Raw genomic sequence first — 25,414 nt, 5'->3', positions numbered from 1 at the left:
CACTCTCGAGATCTGTTGTGTACACACAGGGACCTGGTGCTCCGGCACCTAGATCGGTTGGGGCTACAGGTCAACTGAGAAAAGAGCAAGCTCTCCCCGGTGCAGAGCATCCTCTTTCTCGGTATGGAACTCGACTCTGTCCCCATGAAGCAGCACGACTGACTTCAGAGTGCGCTCAGTCAGTGTTGAACTGCCTGAAGCTTTCAGGCAGTCAGCGGTCCCCCTGAAACTTTTTCAGAGGCTCCTGGGATACATGGCATCCTCGGTGGGGGTGGTCCCCCTCGGGTCGATGCACATACGACCGCTCCACTGGCTACAGAGTCAGGTTCCTTGGAGAGAGTGGCACACCAGCAGCAGGCGTATGGTCATCACGCTTTTCAGCCGACACACCCTAACCCCCTGGTCTCCCATGACCTTCTTGCAGACAGGGGTCCCCTTAGGGATGCCTCCCTGCAGGGTTGGGGTGCCGTGTGCAACGGGCACGCAGTGTAGGGGCGGTGGACGGGCCCCCGCCTGCGTTGGCATTTCAACTGCCTAGAGTTGTTGGTTGTGCTACTTGCATTGAGGAGGCTACTACCTCTCGTGCAGGGTAAGCACGTGCTGGTCCAGTCGGACAGCACAGCTGCTGTGGCGTATATCATTTGGTGGCATTCGCTCACGGCAGCTAACATGACTCGCCCGGCGCCTCCTCCTCTGGAGTCAGCAGGTGATCAGTTCCCTGTGAGCCACACGCATCCCAGGCATCCTGAACCAGACAGCCGATGCGCTCTCTCGTCAATCGACGCCTCGCGGAGAGTGGCGACTCCATCACCACGCAGTCCGGCTCATTTGGGAGCAGTTCGGCCAGGCACAGGTGGTCCTGTTGCCTCCCCGGACTCCACCCATTGTCCGCTTTGGTACTCCCTGTCCGAGGCAACCCTTGGCAAGGATGCCCTTGCACACAGCTGGCCACGGGACAAGCGGAAGTACGCCTTCCCCCCAGTGAGCCTCATTGCACAGGCCCTGTGCAAGGCCAGGGAAGAGGAGCATCAAGTGGTACTAGTTACGCCCCATTGGCCTAACCAGGACTTGGTTCTCGGAGCTAAAGCTCTGACAACAACTCCCCCCTGGCCGCTCCCCCTAGCGAAGATCCTGCTTCCCCAGGGGAAGGGGCACGTTACGGAATCCCAGGCAGAACCTGGTCTCCATGTCTGGATGGGACGAGGAGATCCTGAGTGACCCACCCCCGATCTGGTTGGGACGTCACTCAGGCTAGGGCCTCGGCCACTGGGCGGCTATACGCCCATAGGTGGCGCCTCTTCTCGTCCTGGTGCTCCTCTCAGCGAGAAGACCCGCGGAGTTGCTCGATCGGGTACGAGCTGTCCCTTCCTCAAGAGAGACTGGGGAGTAACCTCTCCCCCTCCACACTGGGAGTGTATGTAGCCGCTACGGCCGCTCATCATGACCCAGTTGCTGGGTAGCCTCTGGGACAGCATGACCTGGTCATTAGGTTCCTAAGGGGCACAAGAAGGTGACCACCTTATCCGCGCTCCGTACCCTCTTGCGACCTAGATGGCGGGCCTCAAGAGGCCCCGCCCCCTTCGAGCCTCTCGGAGTTTCCGCTCTTTCTCACTCTTGATAAAGACTGCTTTCCTGATGGCGCTCACCTCCAAGAGGGTAGGGGATCTGCAAGCACCCTCCATGTCCACAGATTGCCTAGAACTCGGGCCCGGGATTCTCACGTTATCTTGAGACCCCACCCTGGCTACGTGCCCAAAGTTCCCACCACTCTCCCGAGAGACCAGGTGGTGAACCTGCAGGCGCTCCCCACCGGGGAGGAAGACCCAAACTATCCGTGTTGTGTCCAGTAAGCGCACTGCGCCTCTACTTGGACCGCACGGAGAGCCCAGAAGCTCTGAGCAGCTCTTTGTCTGTTTCGGAGGTCAGCAGAAGGGAGAGCTGTCTCCAAACAGAGGCTGGCGCACTGGATCTGCTGGATGCCCTCGTTATGGCATACCGATCTCATTTGGCCCCTGCCCGTTGGGAGTGAGGCACACTCCTCATGGGCACTGGCTCAGGGCGCCTCTCTAGCAGACATCTGCAGAGCTGCGGGTTGGGCTATGCCCAACAACTCCGTGAGGTTCTAATACAACACGCAGAACCGGTGTCAGCCTGCGTCCTGCAGGGCAGTGTGTAGGATCGGCAGCCGGTACGGCGTACGCCTGCGAAAGCCTTTCCCCCTTCCTCTAGGGGGATCAGCGGCTATTACGCCTCCTCTCTTTCCCCCACTGGGTAAAGAACAGGCATTTTATCCATCACTAGCACCTTCCTCGGGGCAGGCTGGGCAGAGCAGCCCTGCCCCCTTAGGCAGAGGATCAGTTGAGTTATCTCCCACATAGCTCTAACCGGACCTAGTGCTCCAGACATGGTAACCCCCCCTCCGTGGGCTGTTCCGTCTGATGTATCCTCATGAATGGTTCCCACCTCGGCAACCCATGACCTCCCTAGGTGGACTCCCACCTTGCGGTTAACTCTAGTCCGCACATTTTCCCATGAGTTCTCCCCTGATGGTGAGACCATGTGGTGTCTCCACTAATTCCTCCCTACGGTAGGTAGTGGTCTCTGCAGCGTTTTTCCCCCGGGGGGGAATAATGCTTACCCAGTGGCCCTTACGGTGCCGGGCGGCCTCTCGCCGTTAGAGAACTAGGCCTCCGCCCGTGACGGCCGGTGGCAGGGGCTACCCAACTTTTTGGTAAAGCTCTGGGTCCCCCTTCCTCTCCACTGGATGGTCTTAATTTCGCGTTAGCGCCTACGTCTGACTCGCCCAGGCCAGTCAACGTCGCTCTGCTAGAGATTGTGACGCGACTCAGTGCTGTGGCGTCTTCCATAGGAACCCCATTCTGTCGGTTCGACACAACGTCGAGAGACCGACAGAAAGGGAACGTCTTGGTTACGGATGTAACCTCGGTTCCCTGATGGAGGGAACGAGACGTTGTGTCCCTCATGCCACAACACTGGCCGCCCACCCCAGCAGTCGGGGGAGGATGCTTAAGGCTTCTCAGACCAAAGGTGAATGAATGAGCACGCCGGCTTCCCTCTTATACCCGGACATTTGGGGAGGAGTCTGGCATGCAAATTTCATTCGCCAATTTTCAGTGGCCTTTTCTAAATACTCAGAAGATGATAGGTTCTCAAGACAAACCCCATTCTGTCGGTTCGACACAACGTCTCGTTCCCTCCATCAGGGAACCGAGGTTACATCCGTAACCAAGACGTTTTCTTACACCGTGTCTACACCGTGAATGGGCTTTAGAACTCATTGGAGCCCATTATAATTTCAATAGAGATAAGATATTTCGAAAAATGTTAGCAACTGAGATTTCTGGGGCACCATTGACTACCATTAAAATGGTTATCAAATGTGCCCCAGACCAGGTTTGTTTATATAAATTCTTCAAAAACAGAACAAAGACAAAATATACAATAATTCTTTCTACTAATAGTCAACGATGCCCTAGAAATCTAAGTTGCAAGCATTCTTCCAAATCTCTTTCTTTGTGTTCAACCAAACAAATACATTTATACAGGTTTGGAACAACTTGAGGGAGAGTAAATCATGACAGAATTTTCATTTTTGAGTGAACTATCCCTTTAAGGTGATCAGAGGTATTAAAATGTAACGATTCAATTTTAAAGCGACAGTTCACCCCCCCCAAAAAGTATTTAGCCTTGTTCAAAAGAAACCGTTTATGACTTTTTCTTCTGTGAAACACAAAAGAAGATATTTTGACAAATGTCTCTGTGTTTTTGTGTCCGTTCAATGGAAGTCAATGGGGCCCATTATTGTTTGGTTTACAACATTCTTCAAAAGACATGAGGGCGAATAAATGATGACAGAATTTTCATTTTTGGGTGCACTGTCCCTTTAAGGACTCTGTTTGTCCAACATTACACATAATACGAGGTGTCCCAAAGGTCTTTTGCTGTTCTTGGAACTCAAAAGACCAATGAGTCTGGTTGATTGTTTTAAGTTACCCTTATGACTGCATGGTGTTGGATTTGTGACTAAGCTCTTGTGAACCATTGAGCTCCAAGACCAGTTTTTGCTTTGTTAAAAAAAACGTCAGCTTTATCATCATGTGTTCATGTTCTCTGACTCACTGCTCTGTACAGTGCTAAAAGCTGAAGAATAAATAGCACAAAGAGATGGCTAAAGTCAATTCAAAACACATTTGCAGTTTTTATCATTTGAAATATTGAGATTCTTTGAGAATATTGAGAAGCTATCGGGGGACTTTTAGCTATATTGCTTGATTCAGTTACACTTAATAAGGTTGTATTTGTTAACATTAGTAAATGCATTAACTAAAATGAACTAACAATGAACAATATAGTTTTTTGGAATGTATTAATATGGCAATACAATTGTTCACGTTAGTTCATGGTGTTTTAAAGGTCCAGTGTATGAAATTTAGTGGCATCTAGTGGTGAGGTTGCGAATTGCAACCAACTGCCCCCCTAATGAACCCCTTTTTATGCACTACGGCGGCTGACACGGAACTAAGATGTCGTCACATTTCCGCTTTTTTGCTGAAGGAGATAACGTATTTACGAAACGCGCTCTGTAGAGGAGTTTGTCCGTTTAGGGCTACTGTAGAAACAACATGGTGAATTCCATGTAAAGGGACCCGTAGTGTATGTAGATAGAAATAACTCATTCTAAGATAATAAAAACACAACGCTTCATCATGTAAGGTCTTTATACACCTCTGAGCACATAGTTGTGTATAATATATTGCATTTCTGTCAATAGATCCTCCAGAAAAATTACACCAGACCTTTAACTAATGTGAACAGAGACAACATTTGATTTTAAAAATGTATTAGTGAAAGATCAATTTGACATGAACTTGGATGAATAAATCCTGGAGGTATTGTTCATTGTTATGTCATGTCTCAGTTGATCTTTGTGTTTCTCCATCTCATCCTGGCTTCAGGTGAGGAACTCCTCGACTCTACTCTTCAGCACTCTCATCACACGGATATTCGGAGTGAAAAAAGGAAAAGATGAGCATTCTAAAAAGAACAGGTGAGGCATCACGGTCTTTACTTTCATGCACCTTTCCTTTATGACTCATTTTATGCGGAAACTCTCAACATGAAACCCGGTGTTCGTTTTACTTCTGCAAAATGATCTATGGTGTTGCAGATTGAAATGGGATATTCATAATATGTGCACAGGATAATGCATTAAGAAAGTAAATACGGTCATTTAAGGTCATGTTTTCTTATTTGCAGCAGTTTAGTCAAAATATCAAATAAACATATACAAAGGGTATCTTTAAAGATTAGTGTTGTTCTTTAAGTAGACGTCTGTGTGCACTGAACCTGAGTTGGTCTGCGCGTGACCCAAAAGCTTAAATGAGTGTTTTCCCAAAACACATTTTGTATAATTTTCCCATAAAAGCTTACTGAAAATAAAAGATTCTTGATAATTCGAGCTCTGTGTGGAAAAAACCTCCTGTGAGATCCTTTCAGGGGTTGTTCACTAGGGGGCACTGTAACTCTGTTAATTTTCTACCTCTATTCCCGTTGTTAATCTCTGTCTCATGTTGGCCTGCAGCGCATGGATGCCTTCCAGCCACTTAAATGTTCTAGATGTTCCTTCCAAGTGCCTGTTTGCCTTTATTTGTCTGTGTTCTGCCTCTCTCATCCCACGGTTAGCCTCCCTCACAAAGACGGATAGCTTTCACCGATAGCTCCAAACTCTTCATCGTGAGCTCTTCAGTCAAGCTGACACACGGGGGTTAACGCTCTAGTCATTATCTTCTGTGCATACTTATCTTTTTTCATAACAGTGGGAATGCTAACAATATCTTCTCCCAGTCACAAACACACAAACGTTGACACACTCACTCGCGTTCGCACCTTCACTAGCCATTCTGTTGTCAAGCACTAACACTGATATGACCGTTACCCCCCCTGACCCCTGGCTGCAGCGGGACGGACGTGTGGGACGCAATGGGACCTCCCGCTGCGGTGACTCTCTAATCTCATGCAAACCGGTGGAGCGCAAGCTGTTGCAAGAATGACCAGATGCATTGTGGGATTGAGCGCAGAAACGTTACGGATGGAGTGAGGAATGACTAAAGAGGAGTGGCAGTGACCTCGATGAGGAGCAATAATAATGGCTCATTCATGAGATCATGGCTTGGTTTGATTCATCGCCGTGCTGATTAGATTTAATTGTAAAGTCGACTCAACCCATCACTGGCATACCTCACACTTCAAAGAGCCCATGTGGTCCCGGGTCAGCTGACCATAGAGTTTTGCTTTAAGATTACCCTGGGACTTTTTTTAAAGAAACACATCAGTGAAACTCAACAGCGCTTTGTCAGAATCACACTGAAGTAATGCTGACTCTTTGGCTCGGGTGCTGTGAATGCCGGCAGTCAGGATAGTTTACTTTCAGCTGAACTCTGCCGTCAGTTTGTCCAACATTTCAATGTGTTTGTGTTTAGTTTTATGTGTTTGCGTGACAGGCGGTTTGATCATTTGGGTCGGTCAGCTTTTCCTTAATGTTTTGTTTCATTGATGTTCCTGTGTGTGTTTGAGCTGTTGTATTATATTTTGATATGTACTTACAAAACATTTTGACAGGCTGTTTTCGGTTTCTTTCCATTTTCATTTTTTTCAGTTTGTCATAGTCCGGACTATCACCATACTTCTCCTACTATTTCTGCAGTGTTTGGTATGTGCACTGTGCATAGAATGCAAATATTCTGTATGCGTGGTATACCAGGAAGGCAGATTGTTTTGGGCCAAAACGTGGCTTGTGTGGTAGAGCACATTTATCACAGTCCTCTATCCCACAATGCAATGTTCTTGTCTTGACCTCATTATCTTCAGTGTGGCAAGAAACTCACTGTTCTTTAATCTTTGTTTCTTTTAACGTTCATGTCATGATGTTTAGTCCAATTGACAACAATGTAGCGTAATAACCCTTCAGAAAAGTTTATGATAGCTTAATTCTTTTAACCAAATGCTGGATAATATAATGCCTAGTAGTGTGTAAATGTAGTATTCAAATGTAAATGTTAATGTAGTGTTTTTGTAGTAACCTAGTATTCCATAAATACAGAAGTAAACAAAGAGAGAACTGACTGTGTGACCTTTTAGACTCAAACGCACACATTAAACAGTTACATGATTTCAGATAGCACGGCCAGATAATAAAGCCAAAGAGTTTTATAACTTTTAATTGCATTAGTTTATTAAATCTGAGTGTTCGTTTGAAGCTGTGCTCTTGTCTTGTGTGTGCGGCCATTCAAGTGTGGCGTTTTGCGTGTGTTTGATGGGCTGATTTTGTTGTTCAAACACGTGTTCAACATTAGCTTTTATGTTTTCCATAACTATAAAACAGTCGACGGCAAACACAAATATCCTTTGCAAAAAGTTTGAATCACGTTATGACAATGATGGCGGCCTAAACAAAACCAGAAGTACAGAGTAATTGTTTCCCTGCTGCTTTTGGACAAGATGAAAACAGTTACGTGTGATATCCATCTCAATTTAACGCGTTTAGTCATTTAAAACGAACGAAACAAAGACTGTTTCAACGTTATATCAAAACATTTAGAGAATACTGTTATGATTTCAGTAGCGTGTATGTGAACAAAGCTAACAGAGTTGCCAGCCTATGACATCATCTCGCCTATGCTTATGTATGGAGATTTTAAGTGCTGTAGAAGACATGAGACTAGCACAATGTGAAAATTTGCTTTTCAGTGACCATGGATCAAATATATGATATAACAGGTAAACAGGACATTATTTATGATTATTATGATATACTGTAGCAGCTGATGTACTGTATATGATTATTATATGACAGCAGTCATTTTATTGGATTATTATATGACAGCAGTCATTTTATTGGATTATTATATGATATAGCGGCCAATGTATATGATTATTATGATATAAAGTAGATGGCATTATATATGACTATTATATGATATAGCAGCCAATGTATATGATTATTATATGACATAGCAGTCATTGTATAGTATTATTATGTGATATAGATGGCATTATATATGATTATTCTATGATATAGTGGCCAATGTATATGATTATTGTATGATACAACGGCCAATGTTTATGATTATTATGATATGGCAGGCATTATTTATGATTGTTATACGATATAGCGGGCATTATATGATATAACGGCCATTATATATGGTTATAATGATATAGAAGCCATTATCTATGGTTTGTATAATTTAGCGGCCAATCTACATGATTATTATGGGATTTAGATGCCATTATATATGATATAGCGGCCAATGTATAAGATTATTATATGATATAGCAGCCAATGTATATGATGTAGTTGCCATTGTTTATGGTTATTATGATATAGATGGCATTATACTGTATATGATTATTATATGATATAGAGGCCAATGTATATGATTATAGTATGATACAGCGGCCAATGTTTCTGATTATTTTGATATGGCAGGCATTATATATGATTGTTATACGATATAGCGGGCATTATATATGGTTATTATGTGACATAGAAGCCATTATCTATGATTTGTATAATATAGCGGCCAATCTACATGATTATTATGTGATATAGATGGCATTATATATGATTATTATATGATATAGCGTCCAATGTATAAGATTATTATATGATATAGCAGCCAATGTATATGATTATTATATGATATAGCAGCCAGTGTTTGATTATTATGATATGGCACGCATTATATATGATGGTTATACGACATTGTGACTATTATATATGGTTGTTATACAATATATCGGTCATTATATATGTTATTATATGATATAGAAGCCATTATCTGTCCTTTGTATAATATAGCGGCCAATCTATATGATTATTATGTGATATAGATGGCATTATATATGATTATTATATGATATAGCGGCCAATGTTTATGATTATTATGACATGGTAGGCATTATAAAGTATATGATTGTTATATATAGTGGGCATATACAGTATATGATTAATATATGATATAGCAGGCATTATACAGTATATGATATTATATAATGTTGTAGCCACTATATTTGTATATTACAGTATATGATGTAGTGGACATTATATTTGATTATCAAATAGCAGACATTGTAGATGATGTTTTATATGAAATACCAAACATTATATGATTATTATATAGCAGACATTATATGTGATTAGTATACATGATTCAACATGAAAGTACTGTTGGACTGAAAATTAGCTCACACACTATAAGAAAAAAATTCTGTGTTTCTGACCGTCTGTGTTCTGGGTGTACTATACAGTAGATAACCAAATTAGCTACAGAAATACTGTTGTCCAGTGTGGTTTGTTTTTGTGGTAATGCCCCAATGCAACTTGTGCCTTGTAAACAAACACACACTATAAGGCTATTACACCTGTACAGTTTAGATAATGTACATTTGTAAATATAATGACAAGCAAATAAATGGATGATTAAGAATGGTTTAAAGTTTGCAAGCCATGTTTATGTACATCTTGCAAGCGTTGAGTCGGGCAAACACTAATCCATACTGAAAGAAAGCAGGGTTTTGTCAAGCTTAACTGTAACCACATTTGCCCATGTCAGAGCGTGTGTGTTGCTAACATGCGGCAACGGTGACAGACGTAGATGACCTGCCTTGTTGCCATGACAGCACCCTGGCCTAAGTTCAGACCAGACTGTACACATTAGTGGTTGAAACAGGATGTGGTGTGTATTTTACGTTGCTGAAGTTACAACGTGTGTTTTAAATATTGGCTCTTGAGCTAAAGTTAGTCCTGTATAGGCTGCTTCAGTTAGACATGAAAAAAACCTTTTATTAGATGGTCCATCTCAAACATAGAGGCTAGGTTAAATATAGCATGTTTATGCGTGTCTCACATGCGCACACACTTTCACCGTTTGCCCTTCCATCTCTTAACACACACATTTGTCTTTGAGCAAGATTCCCATGGTTTATTCCAGCCACGGTGCTTTCTAAGGAATAAACAAACACGGACCCCGAGCCGCGTGTCCCCGCTGCGCTCCATCACAGGCTCAGCTAATGAGAGCTTTATAGAGCTGTAAAGAGCTGAGGCTTTAGGAAGTGGTTTACAAACCAGACTTTTAAAGGTTGCAGTGTTTTTACCCCTCCTTCTCTATTTTTCCCCTCTGTTTCTGTCGGACAAGATTTGTCTCACTTTTCCTGTCCTTGTGTCACAAACACTCAAAACCTCGTGAGGTAGCATTTCATGACATCTCAGACATGTTCTTCACACAAAGACTGTTCTAAACTGGGGGCAGTCGTGGCCTAATGGTTAGAGAGTCGGACTCGTGACCAGAAGGTTGCCGGTTCGATTCCCAGGGCCGGCGGGTAACGACTGAGGTGCCCTTGAGCAAGGCACCCTACCCCTACATGCTCCCTGGGCGCTGCAGTGATAGCTGTGTACGTGTGTTCACTTGCTGTGCGTGTGTTCACTACTCTCTGGATGGGTTAAAAGCAGAGGTCACATTTCGGGTATGGGTCACCATATCTGACTAATAGGTCACTTTCACTAAATGGTAAGACCATTATTTAGATTTACTTGCATTTATCAGTCATGTGTTTCTCAATGAGAATTGAACATTCTAGATCTCCTTTTGGATAAATAGTAAAGCCTTAAGTATAGTTCCCTTTATACACGTACACAAGCAAAGTATAGTTCATTTGGCCCTATTTGTGAACACAGGAGTTCAAAGCATGCACATTGCAACGAATTGCAATACCTCTCCTGGCTTACGGGGGTCTGTAAAGTGCCGATAAACTTGTCTTAAGCCCATACCTGCAAACTAGTTTTGGTCCTTGGGCCAACCAGAATCAAGATTACAGCGTCGTCTTTTTTTGGTCCTTGGGCCAACCAGAATCAAGATTACAGCTTCGTCTTTTTTTGGTCCTTGGGCCAACCAGAATCAAGATTACAGCTTCGTCTTTTTTTGGTCCTTGGGCCAACCAGAATCAAGATTACAGCTTCGTCTTTTTTTGGTCCTTGGGCCAACCAGAATCAAGATTACAGCGTCGTCTTTTTTTGGTCCTTGGGCCAACCAGAATCAAGATTACAGCTTCGTCTTTTTTTGGTCCTTGGGCCAACCAGAATCAAGATTACAGCGTCGTCTTTTTTTGGTCCTTGGGCCAACCAGAATCAAGATTACAGCTTCGTCTTTTTTTGGTCCTTGGGCCAACCAGAATCAAGATTACAGCGTCGTCTTTTTTTGGTCCTTGGGCCAACCAGAATCAAGATTACAGCGTCGTCTTTTTTTGGTCCTTGGGCCAACCAGAATCAAGATTACAGCGTCGTCTTTTTTTGGTCCTTGGGCCAACCAGAATCAAGATTACAGCGTCGTCTTTTTTTGGTCCTTGGGCCAACCAGAATCAAGATTACAGCGTCGTCTTTTTTTGGTCCTTGGGCCAACCAGAATCAAGATTACAGCTTCGTCTTTTTTTGGTCCTTGGGCCAACCAGAATCAAGATTACAGCGTCGTCTTTTTTTGGTCCTTGGGCCAACCAGAATCAAGATTACAGCGTCGTCTTTTTGTGGGCCTTGGGCCAACCAGAATCAAGATTACAGCATCGTCTTTTTGTGGGCCTTGGGCCAACCAGAATCATGCATTCTAAACGTCATGTTTGCGCCCGTGAAAAGCATTGCTGAAAGGGATGAACACAAAGTGTCTGTCAAAGAGAAAATGGCGTTGATATTTATTATTTAGTTATCACCCGTGTGATAGAAACGTCTATGTTATGAGAGACTTTTGCCAGTCTCCCTTTCAAAATTCTACTTCTAGAGCTCTGCCCTTTTAAGTGAGTAAGGCACTTGGGTGCGATTGATATCCGTTCGAAGTTTCAGTCGCAGAAGCTGTAGTTTACAGATGATATTTAATAATTATTTTAGAGACCGATCAATTAGCTTCATAATACATTAATATGTCGTCAGGAACCGCGCGGATTACTTTTGTATTGCTTATATCTGCTTTTTGACCTTTCTTTTTTATGAAAGCTCTTAATTATTTTTTGAGCTCATTTATAACTCGCATCAATTGGGTCCTGCACTTTATCTCTCTTAATAACTCTCTTAACATCAGTCAAGCATTTTATTGGCTCAGTCCTGCATGTTTTAAAACCGAAACCAAAACCTTAGATGGACACGCATCCAGTTTGTTTTAGGACAGACTTAGGAAGGTGCACCTCTCATAAAATGTAGACAAATGAAGATCATTTTAGATGTTTATGTCATGACTTCGGTCTGATCGGCCCAGTCTGTCTGTGTGTTAGTGCGTGTTTTGTTTAGCGTGTGGGTTTTGTTTTGATAGGTGGCCATGAGCTCACCTGTCATTGTCTTGTCCTCACGCCCTCTCGTTATCTCGTAATTATCTCAGTCCACCTGTTGCTTATTTTCTCTCCCGCTTGCTTGCTATATCTTCCCCGAGACAGTCCAGTTTTACTGACGCGAGTTATCACCGCATCTTGTCTAGTCCAGTCTAGTCTAGTTATAACCGTGTTCCGTCGCCATCTGCCCCGGTCTTCCTACCGGCAGTCTACAGCATCCCCGCTGCTGCAACTCACCCTTGGCTGCTTCGTCCGCTGGGTCCTTTACCATCTGCTTACACCACGGCCCCTCGACTCACCAGTGCGTCTCTTCGCTGGCCGGCCAGTCGGACTCTACCCCCTGCCGTGCGCACAAACTTGAACTTTGGATTTCTCGCCCCCTAGTGGAGTGTTTTGCTTGGCAGCACAGGATTCGGCACCCTGCCATGCTCATGAACTCGAACTGTATTTTTGGGATCTCGCTCATTGATGAGTCTTTGTTTTTTTTCTCTGATCTTTTTCTTAGTGACTTTTCTTGTAAAAAATCTTTTTTCTTGTAAAAAATCTTTTGCCTGCATTTAAGACTCTTTCTTGACAGTTTAATTACGACTTGGAGCATTGGGATCGCGAGACGAGGGCAATGTATTTATTTTGAATGAAAATCTAAAATTTGAGCCAAATTCAATTTTTCACGTTTTCCTGTAGCTCAAAATGATTGTCATGTGATTCGCTGCTGGTCCGTAGGTGTCATGTGGTGCACTTAAAAAACTTGTGCAGGTCAAAAGCCTGAAGAATTCAACCCCCCTGTCGCATGACTGTCAGCTTTTTCACCTCTTCAGAGTTTTGCAGATTGGACGGGATTAGTTTTACAGGGGTAGATGGGGTAAAAAACTTATTATCAGAGCATCTCATTGATTTTAGTCCCGTCCGAATGCGCCATGTCAGTAATCATTACGAACAATGTCAAACCAACAGCTCACTCCACCCCTCCCTTTCGAAGCACTACGGTGGCTGACACAGAACTAAGACGTTGTCACGTTTTTGCTTCTTTGCCAAAGGAGTTTGTCCGTTTATTGCTACTGTAGAAACAACATGGTGAATTCCATGTAAGGGGACCGGTGGTGTATGTAGATAGAAATAGCTCATTCTAAGATAATAAAAACACAACGCTTCATTATGTAAGGTCTTTATACACCTCTGAACACATAGTTATGTTTATTATATTGCATTTCTGTCAATAGATCCTCCTTAATCTCACACACTGCACATTCTGTGCTTCGAAAGTCAGTTGCATTGCTGTCTATAGGTTGGGGTCAGAAAGCTCCCGAACCTCATCAAATTTGCGTTGCGAAGATGAACGGATGTCCTAGGCTTGTCGAATGACTTGAGTGAGTAATTCATGGCAGAATTTTCATTTATCGGTGGAGTTCCCCTTTAAGTCATTAATGAAAGTAACCTATATGACTTTCCAACAGCTCTATTTCAGGAAGAAAATGAAAATGTTGCTTGTTTCCACATAGCTCTCAAATCTCATTCACACCACAATTCAAAATGTACAAATGCGGCAGTTGCTCATTGCGTGTTCTTGCATGCTTATGATGTTAATTTCTGCCAAACATCTGCTTTTGTATTTGATGGAAATGAATCATACTGCTTTCAGTTGTTATTGTTTTTGATTTTATAATTGATGTGTTCTTTGCAGTGTTGGTGTGAGATTGCCGCAATTCATTTGTGACGCATTTGAACTGATTGAGCAATCCTTTATATGCCGTGACCATCACCTCTCGCTCTCTTTTTCTCTCTCGACAGAATGACAGGCCGAGAGTTTTTCACTCGATTCCCTGCGCTCTATCCCTTCCTCCTCAGTCAACTACAGGAAGCCGCAGCATCAGTAAACAGGTGAGAAACACCTCCCGGATCATCACGAGGCGCTGCAACGTGTGTGCGATTTGTGTCGGATGTTGTTAAACAGTTGAAGGATGCCAGGGTTTGCTAAATAGACCCAGTTCTTCTCCACTCTCAAGTTCTCTGGGGGCCATGATTCAAGTTCTTTAAGTGGCTCATCAGGCCTCTTTAGACCTATTAAGCACGCCTGACCACACGGATGCACAGATTCCTCGCTGAGATACCTCGGATATAGAAACCGTGTGTTGGATACAAACCGAGCTCTTCTGCGACTGTGAGAACATGTTGCTCTCTTATCTCCCTCATTTCATTTCTCCACAGACTGATGCTCGTCGCTCATCCAAATAGCACTCAAGTTGCGAAATCGTCCCACAAGCATGTATTATCTTAATATGTATCAAATTATTTTAATGCCTTTTTAGTCTGGCGTTCTCTTCTTTTTAGCACAGAGGGGTCTGACTCTTTCCCACGGCCCGGTCTTGGCGCTCGCTTGCCAAGACAGTCGAACTTCGCAATACTCGTATATTATATCAGCGGTAAATCATTTCGCACATAAATAAGAGTTGGAAAGAAACACGAGGAGGTTTAAAAATCATCAGCGTCCTCGCGCCACCCATCTTTATTTAATATGAAAAGAGCATCATGGGATGGGGGGGGGGCTTGGGAGTGTGGGTTAATATGAAGCAATTGAATGTGATGGACAGTTTTTTCTATTGAAGTTCAATCCAGAACTTTTCTTTTATCTGGAAAGCAGGTTGTAGAAAGAATGCAAGCTGGAATACAGTTCGTCTGCTTTGTGCAATATGTAAACCGCGATATGAAAAATTCATGAGCGCCGTGTCCACGGAAAAAAAAAACGTGATCGATTGGCCCCAGCTTGAGCGACTGCGTGCCGGTTTTATAACTATTTCAAACATTGTACATGGCAAAGGAATGTCGTGAGGGTTCGCTTGGACACACACCAGAGATGAAATGAGATGAAAAGGTTCTCTTGGTTTGCTCCAGCACTTTGCTAATCTCATTTTTTCCAGTCTTATCATCTCTTCACCTTCACTGAATTTTTTTCATACGTCTTACTCTTTTCCATTCATCTGACTTGCTGTATTTCATTGGTTCTCGTCTGCACTCCCCCAAGCTTTCAGGCTTTCTCCTGAATGTGCGTGAGGCTTGACGCTTCAGTCTCCCTGTGGTTGATGATGATCTCAGGGTCTTGGCTGTCCCGCACTGACTGACTGAAATCAGACTCTAAACGCATTATCCGGGCCCTGATTAGCATGATAGCATTTCCTGCACTCTGGCCCGGGGTCTGCAGGCTCCGGGGACTCTTCGGAAAGGAGATCGGCCATGTTTGATGGATTAATGACAAGCGTGTCCACAGCTGGCAGCTGTGCTGTGGAAACCTCACGGCATATAGAGAACAGAACAGATTTTGGCCATCTCAGAGTAATAGAAAGAAATGAGTAATTTACATTTGCGTGTGCATGTTTTATTTGCTCTGGTGAAAGTGTCTTTCTTCTGGACTCTGGGTGAAAGACAAGGCCTGTGCAGATATAGAATGAAGTGGAGGGAAGGGTCTTTGGGTTTGTACATTGAACAACATTGAAGGACATGTTTATCTTGTTGTGTTTAGTTTTAGTCGCTGTACGTGTGCTTCCCATACTTTACCTATAGGTAAACAGTTAAAGGTCCAGTGTATGAAATTTAGCGGCATCTAGTGGTGAGGTGGCAAATTGCTACCAGTGTTGGGTAAGTTACTCTGAAAAAGTAATTAATTACTAGTTACTAATTACATATTCAATAGTGTAATTAGATTACTGTACAAATGACTCTCTCCTAAAAGTATTTAGTTACTTATTACTAATTACTTTCTATATCCTACATCAACCTTGATTAGTTAAATGATTTGAGGATAGACATGAAAGGGCTTATTTAATTAATTCAATCAAATAATATTAAACTACATAAAGTAGTATTATTAACTGACCAAAGTATGACAAATGTGAGAATTATACATTAAAGCAAGGATTTTAAAGTTAGACTTTGAATTTTGATGTCAATTCCACTATTGCACACACATATATTAAACAAAGTATTTAGTTTAATTACATCAAAAGTAACTGTAATTAAATTACAGAAAAAATAAGAGAAATCCCTTACTTTACTTTTTCAAGGGGAAAGTAATTAAATTACAGTAACTAATTACTTAGTAACTAGTTACACCCAACACTGATTGCTACCAACGGCTCACTCCACCCACTTCTGGTATATAGAAGTGGCGTTCTAACGACATTTAAACTTATGAAAATATCATTTCAAATAAGGTAGAACGGCACTTCTATATACCACTGCGGTGTGCCGCAATGTACAGCATCTGCTAAATTGAGCTATTTTCTCATTTTCCCATTTCTCTCTGCTTTAAGTCTCCCCAACCGGAAACTGCATAGGGTTCGTTACGCATTTCGCGTGCATTTAGCTCATAGATCCTCCAAAAAAGTACACATTGGACCTTTAATGTTTCAAACAGAGATGGCAATAGACAGGGAAAAGTTACAGATTGCAGCTTTACATAAATTCTTTCTCTATGTATAATTGTTTTTTTTATCTCTCTCATTTAGTGATTCAGGGCAGGTGAAGCTGCACCCCAGTCTGTTCTTGTTATTGTTGGTTTTGGGTCGTCTCTACCCATCCCCTATGGATGGCTCGTCTTCCCCTCTGGGCCTAGCTCCTTTTATGCCCTTAATTATTAGGTAAGTGTATTTTGAATTTATGTGTGAATTTATTACAACACAGTTTAAGACAATAGAAGTGATGCACGGAAAGTCCATTAAATATAACACAATGTCAGTCTCACAGACTGCTCCCTTCGCACATCCCCTCATCCTTCAGCTCAGAAAATCCATTCCTGCTGTCGATTTATTCCCCCACCTCTGTTTTTCCTTCTCTTGCCATTTGTAAGATGCACGGTGCCAAGAATCGCTACTGCTGCTGCTGCCGTTCACACATTTTTGTCACTGCTCAGGTGGAAAATATTATTGGAACACGTTCTAACATGGATGTGGCCTGACGCACACACACACACGCAAACACACACACGCACGCACGCACGCACGCACGCACACACACACACACACAGTGAGGGAATAGGCCTCAGTTGTGGTGTGAGAGACAGGAGTAATTCATTTCCACTCCCCTTTCTGTGTCACAGAACACTGTGTTTTCTCCAGCTAGGGAGCAATATTTCTATTCAGATGACAGAAACAATAGCAGGATGGTGTTTGTTTTGGCTCAGAATGACGGTGGAGAAATCTTGCTTCTGCTCTTGATAGCACGGCTCCTGGCTTTGTGTCTCAGTGGATGCTTGCGACACATGGATGTGCACATTGAAATCTCCATTCACAATTTACAGACGTGTTTGTTGATGACATCAAGATTACGTTTTTGCCGGTTTTAAAGGGGTCATATGACATGGCTAAAACAAATATTATGGTTTGTTTTAGATGTAATGCAATGTGTATACACGATTTAAGGTTAAAAAAACGCTGTATTTTCCACATACCGTGCATGTTTGTATCTCTTCTTTGTCCCCCCCGATTTTTTACAAAGCTCATCGCTCAGAAAAGCGAGGTGTGCTATGATTGGCCAGTTAACCAGTACGTAGTGATTGGTCGAATACTGCAAGCGTGTGAGGGAAATGTGACGCCTCTTACCATATTTGGAACATCAGGTTCCAAAGTAATTGTACTGACAGGTACGCCCACCTTACTTGCATATACATTTGGGCAGTCTTAGTCAAATCATACCACCAACTGATGTAGATTTGTGCGAGTGTGGTTACACGAGACGTTTCAGGCAGGTCTGGGTGAGCATTCGCTTTTAGATAGAATGCATCATTTGTTCCGACACTTTCATTTTTGCAATTTTACGTGTCTAATACATGCATGGGCAACGTCTTGGATACGGATGTAACCTCAGTTCCCTGATGGAGGGAACGAGACGTTGTGTCGAGCCGACAGATGGGGTTCGCTCTTGAGAACCTATCAACTTCTGACTAGTTTAGAAAAGGCCAATGAAATTGGCAAATGAAATTTGCATGCCGGACTCCGCCCCCAGATATCCGGGTATAAAAGGGAGACGGCGTGCTGCATTCATTCACCTTTTGGTCTGAGGAGCCTGAGCATCCCTCGACCGCTGTGGCGGGCGGCCAGCGTTGTGGCAAGAAGGACACAACGTCTCGTTCCCTCCATCAGGGAACTGAGGTTACATCCGTAACCAAGACGTTCCCTTTCTGTCGGTCTCTCGACGTTGTGTCGAGCCGACAGATGGGGTTCCTATGGAAAACCCACAGGCTGTGCCGGTCACAATCTCTAGCGGAGCGACGCGATGCTGAGAGGAGATCCTGAGTGGCCCACCCCCTGCGTGGTTGGGACCATCCTCAGGCTAGGGCCTCGGCCACTAGGCGGCTATACGCCCATAAGTGGCCCTCTTCTCGTCCTGGTGCTCTTCTCAGAGAAGACCCGACGGAGTTGCTCGATCGGGAATGCTGTCCTTCCTCAAGAGAGACTGGAGAGTAACCTCTCCCCCTCCACACTGGGAAGTGTATGTAGCCGCTACGGCCGCTACATACGCTGCCCCCAGGAAGGTGCTTAGTGATGGATGGAATGCCTGTTCTTTACCCAGTGGGGAAAGAAGGGAGGCTGAATAGCCACTGATCCCACCTAGAGGAAGGGGAAGGGCTTTCGCAGGCGTACGCCCTACCGGCTGCCGGTCCTACATGTTGCCCTGCAGGACGCGGCTGACACCGGTTCCACGCGTAGGTTGTAGACCTCGCGAAGGTGTGGGCGTAGCCAGCTCTGCAGATTGCGAGCGCTGGAGTGCCATGAGGAGACACCGGTGGAGTGTGCCCTCACTCCAACGGGCAGGGGCGATCTTGGATCGGTATGCCTACGAGGCATCCACGATCCAGTGCGCCAGCCTCTGTTTGGAGACAGCCCTCCCTTCTGCTGACCTCCAAAACAGAAAAGAGCTGCTCAGAGCTTCTGAAGCTCTGCTGCGGTCCAAGTAGAGGCGCAGTGCGCGTAATGGACACAACACGGATGGGGTTGAGTCTTCCTCCCCAGTGGGGAGCGCCTGCAAGTTCACCACCTGGTCTCTAGGGGGAGTGGTGGGAACTTTGGGCCACGTAGCGGGCCGGGGTCTCAGGATAACGTGAGAATCACGGGCCCGAGTTCTAGGCAATCTGTGGACACGGAGGGTGCTTGTAGGTCCCCTACCCTCTTGGAGGTGAGCGCCATCAGGAGAGCCGTCTTTATCGTGAGGTGAGAAAGAGCGGCAGCTCCGAGGGGCTCGAAGGGGGGGGCCTCTTGAGGCCCGCCACCTAGGTCGCAAGAGGGTATGGAGCGCGGATGAGGCGGTCGCCTTCTCGCGCCCCTTAGGAACCTAATGACCAGGTCGTGCTGTCCCAGAGGCTTCCCAGCAACTGGGTCGTGATGAGCGGCCGTAGCGGCTACATACACTCCCAGTGTGGAGGGGGGAGAGGTTACACTCCAGTCTCTCTTGAGGAAAGGACAGCACGTTCCCGATCGAGCAACTCCGCGGGTCTTCTCTTCAAGAAGAGCACCAGGACGAGAAGAGGCGCCACTTATGGGCGTATAGCCACCTAGTAGCCGAGGCCCTAGCCTGAGTGATGTCCCAACCACCGCAGGGGGTAGGCCACTCAGGATCTCCTCGTCCCGTCCAGACATGGAAGTTCCAGGGGTCTGCCTGGGATGCTGTAACGTGCCCTTCCCCTGGGAAAGAAGGTCCTTCGCCAGGGGGATCGGCCAGGGGGAGTTGTTGTCAAGAGCATTAGCTCCGAGAACCAAGTCCGGTTGGACCAATAGGGCGCAACTAGTACCACTTGATGCTCCTCTTCCCTGGCCTTGCACAATACATGTGCAATGAGGCTCACTGGGGGGAAGGCGTACTTCCGCTTGCCCCGCGGCCAGCTGTGCGCTAGGGTATCCGTGCCGAGGGGTACCTCGGTCAGGGAGTACCAAACTGGGCAATGGGAGGAGTCCGGGGAGGCAACATATGAGCCGGACTGCGCGGGGATGGACTCGCCACTCTCCACAAGGCGTCGACTGACGAGAGAGCGCGTCGGCTGTCTGGTTCAGGTCGCCTGGGATATGTGTGGCTCGCAGGGAGATGATCACCTGCTGACTCCACAGGAGGAGGCGTCGGGTGAGTCGTGTTAACTGCCGTGAGCGAATGCCACCCTGTCGATTGATATACGCCACGGCAGTTGTGGTTCCAAGGGGGCGTTCCAGGTCTTACTAAGTTCCTCATGCACTTCCGGTAAACACGGCATTGGGGGCGGGCGCGGCTTGGAGCCACGCTCAAGACCGAGGCACCATGTATCCAGCAGCGAGCGCCGGGAGAGGCAGTGCCCGCACTGCAACCCAACACTCACGGCGGCCTGGGAAAGCATGGCTGACATTTCGACGTCCGCTTCTTCCTGGGCTATATGGTACGCTCGGTCTCTTCAAGTGGAAGAGAAACTCTGTTTGATAAACTGAAGCTGATAGTGACCCGCTTCATCATTTCCTTTAGCTTCATCAGTTCAACACATTACTAGATGCTCAGAAGAACATTCTGTACAGGTGTGTGTACGCATAAAACTACCGCCGGTGACCAAAAGCCTTGGACTCGCACCAGTTTTTCTTCCATGACATTATTCTGCTCTCTGCCGGGCCGTGCGTATGCCAGGAATGTTCTGTACACCCTCTTCTGCACATCAACACCCCGTGGGAGCCAGATAGGCTACTAACGCGGAGAGAGACTTTTCTTATCTGTATCTTTTTGTGGATAATTGATTTGGTGAAAGTGGTGTGTGTGTATCTTTTCTGTTTACATTTTTGCCGTTGTGTGTTTTAGTACCTGCGTTAGTAGTAGCACGCGTGTGTTTTGACCCTCATGTGTGTTTTGTGTTCATCTGGAACAGAGAAGGGGTGTGTGGGGGCTGGAGATGGATCCGTTCAAGGACTCGGGGCAGGAACACAGATAACACACAGCAGAAAGGACCGGGTCAGATTGAGCTTGCCACCTTGCATAGCTACTAGGCCTACCTTTCAATTCTCAGACACCGTTAAAACAGTCTCAAACTACAAAGGCAAATGAGCAGAGATATTAGCTTTTCTGAAACAAATTCAAGATCGGCTGATATTAGCTTGTTAGGTACTAAAATAAAATCTAAAGTTGATTGATGAGCCCACTGTAAAAAACTCAGTAGGCCAGAAACGGATTGCCAGAAAAATTGTGTTTAAAATGCAGGAAATTCAGCTTTGCAGTAGTACTTTACAGTTCTTAATTGTATATTTCATAGCAACGTTTTGTATATTCATTTTTCAACTATATATTTCATTAGCATGCACGCACCATATATATATATGGTAAGTAGTAATATGGTATATATGGTAAGTAATAATATAAATCTGATTTGTACCTTTTACTATAGAGTTAACCACCATAACAGAGGTGGTAAAATGGACATCCACATGATTACTCCAAAGTTATCGCAAGTGGCCTTTCCGTACTTGTATAGCGATGGTGCACCGTGCCATAAATACAAACACAAATGGGTGACGTGATATGAAAAAGTGGTTTTAACACAAATTAAAGGGATAGGTCACTCAAAAATAAATATTCTGTAATTATTTACTCACCTTGGAGTTGTTCCAGATCTGTAAACAATCATCAGAACACAGAGAAAGACGTTTGTAAAGACGCTTGTAACAAAACAGTTGTTGGACTGTCATTGACTCCCATAGTAGGAAAAATTACTTCATCATATTTTGTTCTGTTGAGCACAAAATAAGATATTTTGAAGAATGTAGGAAAGCAAACGGTTCTGGGGCACTTCCATTGCCATTTTTTACTACTATGGTAGTCAAGGGGGTCCAAGAACTGTTTGGTTAAGCATTCTTCCAAATATCTTTCTCTGTGTTCATCAGAACAAAGACATTTATACAAATTTGGAACAGCTGGAGAGAGAGTAATTCATGACAGAATTTTCATTATTGGGTGAACTGTACCTTTAAACAACACCAAAATGTAACTTAAAACACCCTAATGTACGCAACTGGTACAAAAAACACAATTCCATCAATTGTGAAATCCTAAAGGGTTCTGATATAGTACTTTGTATAATTGTATTGAATATCATAATGTTCCCGTAGTGTGATAATGTTTTCTTACCATTCAAGGAGACTTTGAAAGACCTCCGGGATGGATTGATCATTAAAGAGAGAGAGAGATCTAAGGCAGTGGAGCTGAATGTTTCTCATGCGGGGTTAAGGGACTGCTGGATTAGGAGCTGTCTGGTTCTTGTCAGTGGAAGTATGCAAGCCCATTCACCCAAATGAAATCCACATGTAGAGATGTTAAATATAGCTGCCGCAGACCCCTCTACTCAACATCTGTACACGTGTGTGTGCCTGAAGCACTGCTGACCAGCGACAAATAAGTTCTGAAGATTTCACTTTGGTTGTTTATTAATGGGCCTGCTTGACATAGGCAGGCCCATTAATAAACATGAGAAGACTGTGATTTCAGTCTGCGTTTCATTCTTCATGCAGAATTATTTTCATTAGTTGAGGTTCACAGTGTTGACAGCGCAGTTATCAATCCTAGAGATCTGATCTCACGATATTTGTATTGTGTGGGGAAATCTTGAAAGCCTTGTCTGTATGTCAGAGCTAGATCTGTTAAGCTTCGAAGGATTTGAGAAAATAGGCTTTACCACGACGACCCATTTTCTGTTATCCAAGACCATAAGCGAAAATGGGTGCATTTGATTTCTGCAGAATCTTAAGATCCATCTGCTACAATTTTTGCACGCCCTGAAAGCAAGAGACTGAAACATGATGTCCTTCAGATTCCCTGTTGGAAAAGCAGGTCACAACAGATTAAGGTGTTCAAGCTTGGTTATGTTACATGGTAGCGGTTTTCTGATGATGTGCAAATTCATCAAAACTTGACCGAGATGTTCTGTCAGGCCTGTTGATAAATAGGTTAATCATTGTTCAAGTTAAAGAATACATCTACATATGCCAATGGCAACCCTTTGGGTGTACATATTAAAAGGGGGTTTGAAAGTGATTTATTTAGTTTTAAAACCAATTTATTTAGAGGATCACTAAAGGTTATGTTGACCCATAAGAAGAAATCACGAATCGCTTTAATATCCGAGATTAACAGTATGTTTACACGATAAAAAACATTGTGTTTTTGAAAGGTTTCACGTACACACGACAGCGTTATCAAAACGATCTGCATTTACGTGTGTGTGTGTGTGTTTATAGTAGTGTGCATAGAAATAAAATACTTTGTCTCCGCTGGTTGTAGTGGTGCAATAAATCTACTTTTTGCTGGAGAAATGATAATAAGTATGTCACGCGGCACAAACATGCAGCATGGAGGCCGCCATTATTGTTTGGGGAATACTCGTGCATGCCTACAGACTGAACACATAATACACGTGCATATGACGTCATAGTTTTTGGAAAATGCCGCCTTCAGAGTTTACAAGGAAACGGTAATGCCGGCGTTTTCAAAAACGTGCACTTTGAGACCCGTTTTCAAAAGTTTGCATTTTCAGTCCCCCAAATCGCCGTTTTCGTGTAAATGAACAGCCAAAACGCATAAAAAGTTTTTCGTTGAAAATGGTGTCGTGTAAAAGGCCTCTTAATGAAGAGTAATGCATCTCGGATATTTCTCCTGAGAAAAAGAGCCGGAAATCTCACACAATGAGATCTCTACAATGTCACAAACTGAGCTCAGATTTGTGAAACCTGCAATCAAAAGTCAATATTATTGAAGGTCTCAATACTTTTTTAACAGTTTTCTTGTTTCATTTCTTGTAAGAACCTTTAGGAGAAACGTCTGAGACCAAGGTGATACCGAGATCTCCATCATATCTCCTGACTTATGAAATGGCAACCTCAAACGAATAAACTCTGGAAGCAGATCACAGAATATAACACCCATTGTGAAGATAAAATCTAAGAGCAGATGGCTTTCAGGTTGACTGCTCCAGTAAGGAAACATATTACAGATGCAATAAATGTTGTTTTCAAGGAGCATTCTGAGGTGTTCAGGTTGGTGATGTAGTCAGAGGAAAGTCTGGTAATTCAGGTCAGATGGGTGATTGGTGTAACTGTAAAATGATTATTGGTGGTATGATTATTGGAAACAGCCTGAAGGCATTGAGCAAACTCCTCCCTGTTCAGTGAACGGTTACTTCTGTTGTCATTGTATTTCTATTATACGCTTCATGTATAAATGAAGGGAGAAGCAGTGGATGCTTCGGGCGTATATCTCAGCAATAACACACAAACCGCTCAAACGTGATGACAGGTTTGATCTTTCAGCTTCTCCTGATTGAAAGATTTACAAGATGTGCCTGCAGCTGAAAGCTTGAAGAGCCTCCCATAAGGTGCGGCGACTAATGTTGGTCTTTCTTTTCAGAATAGGTTTTCATCTGTGAGGCAACAAATTCCTTGAATTTGCCATCTGACAGTTGAACACTGTAGGTAAAACAAAATTTCTCAATATGGGTTCGACATCAGCTGACATCTACGACATAGTGTCCATATGGGTCTTAGGTGGTATTTGTGGGTTCCTGCATTCTTAGGCAACATTATGAATTTAATATATTTTCTGAAATAGGGTATATGTCAAACGTTACATAACCAAAAAGAAAAACAGGTCTTTCCAAATTTTTTTTAAAGGCATTTTGAATAAAACAGCTCTTTAAAGTCCAAGAGAAATTAAAAATTACAATGCTTATTTTTTCATGAAATAATGCAGCGTTTATTGTAAATAGTTTATCAATATGGGTCTTTTATGTTTTTAAATCGTGTGCCCTCATAATCTTCAGTTAAAGTCTGAAAAAGCACTTCCGTCCTGCAACGATTATCCATCTTAAGGCTAAAATACACTTGACTTTTGCTCAGATTTTCAGTCTGGACAGTCTGCAGATTTGATCAGATAGTGTGTGTTTCTATCTGAAACTTTCAAAAAGTCTTCAAGTGTATGATGTCTAGTTTAAAAAAAATCTGTTCAGATTTTAAAAGTCTTGTAGTGTATTCCAGCCATTAGATGATGT

General features: G+C 43.8%; 1 protein-coding gene across 4 annotated transcripts in view; it reads left to right on the top strand.

Moving 5' to 3' along the window:
- thada (THADA armadillo repeat containing) overlaps window positions 1-25,414 on the top strand; it is a 93,852-nt gene that overhangs the window by 31,987 nt on the left and 36,451 nt on the right. For all 4 annotated transcript variants that reach the window (XM_057341487.1, XM_057341488.1, XM_057341486.1 and 1 more), the window contains 3 exons: window positions 4,977-5,068; window positions 14,176-14,265; window positions 16,887-17,018. In XM_057341487.1, coding sequence (XP_057197470.1) covers window positions 4,977-5,068; window positions 14,176-14,265; window positions 16,887-17,018 — 314 coding nt within the window. The remainder of the gene's footprint in view (window positions 1-4,976; window positions 5,069-14,175; window positions 14,266-16,886; window positions 17,019-25,414) is intronic.

This window comes from Triplophysa rosa, linkage group LG9, assembly GCF_024868665.1.
Source record: "Triplophysa rosa linkage group LG9, Trosa_1v2, whole genome shotgun sequence".
Lineage (NCBI taxonomy): Eukaryota > Metazoa > Chordata > Actinopteri > Cypriniformes > Nemacheilidae > Triplophysa > Triplophysa rosa.
The sequence above is the reverse complement of the archived record's forward strand: the minus strand, read 5'-3'. Positions and strand labels throughout refer to the sequence as shown.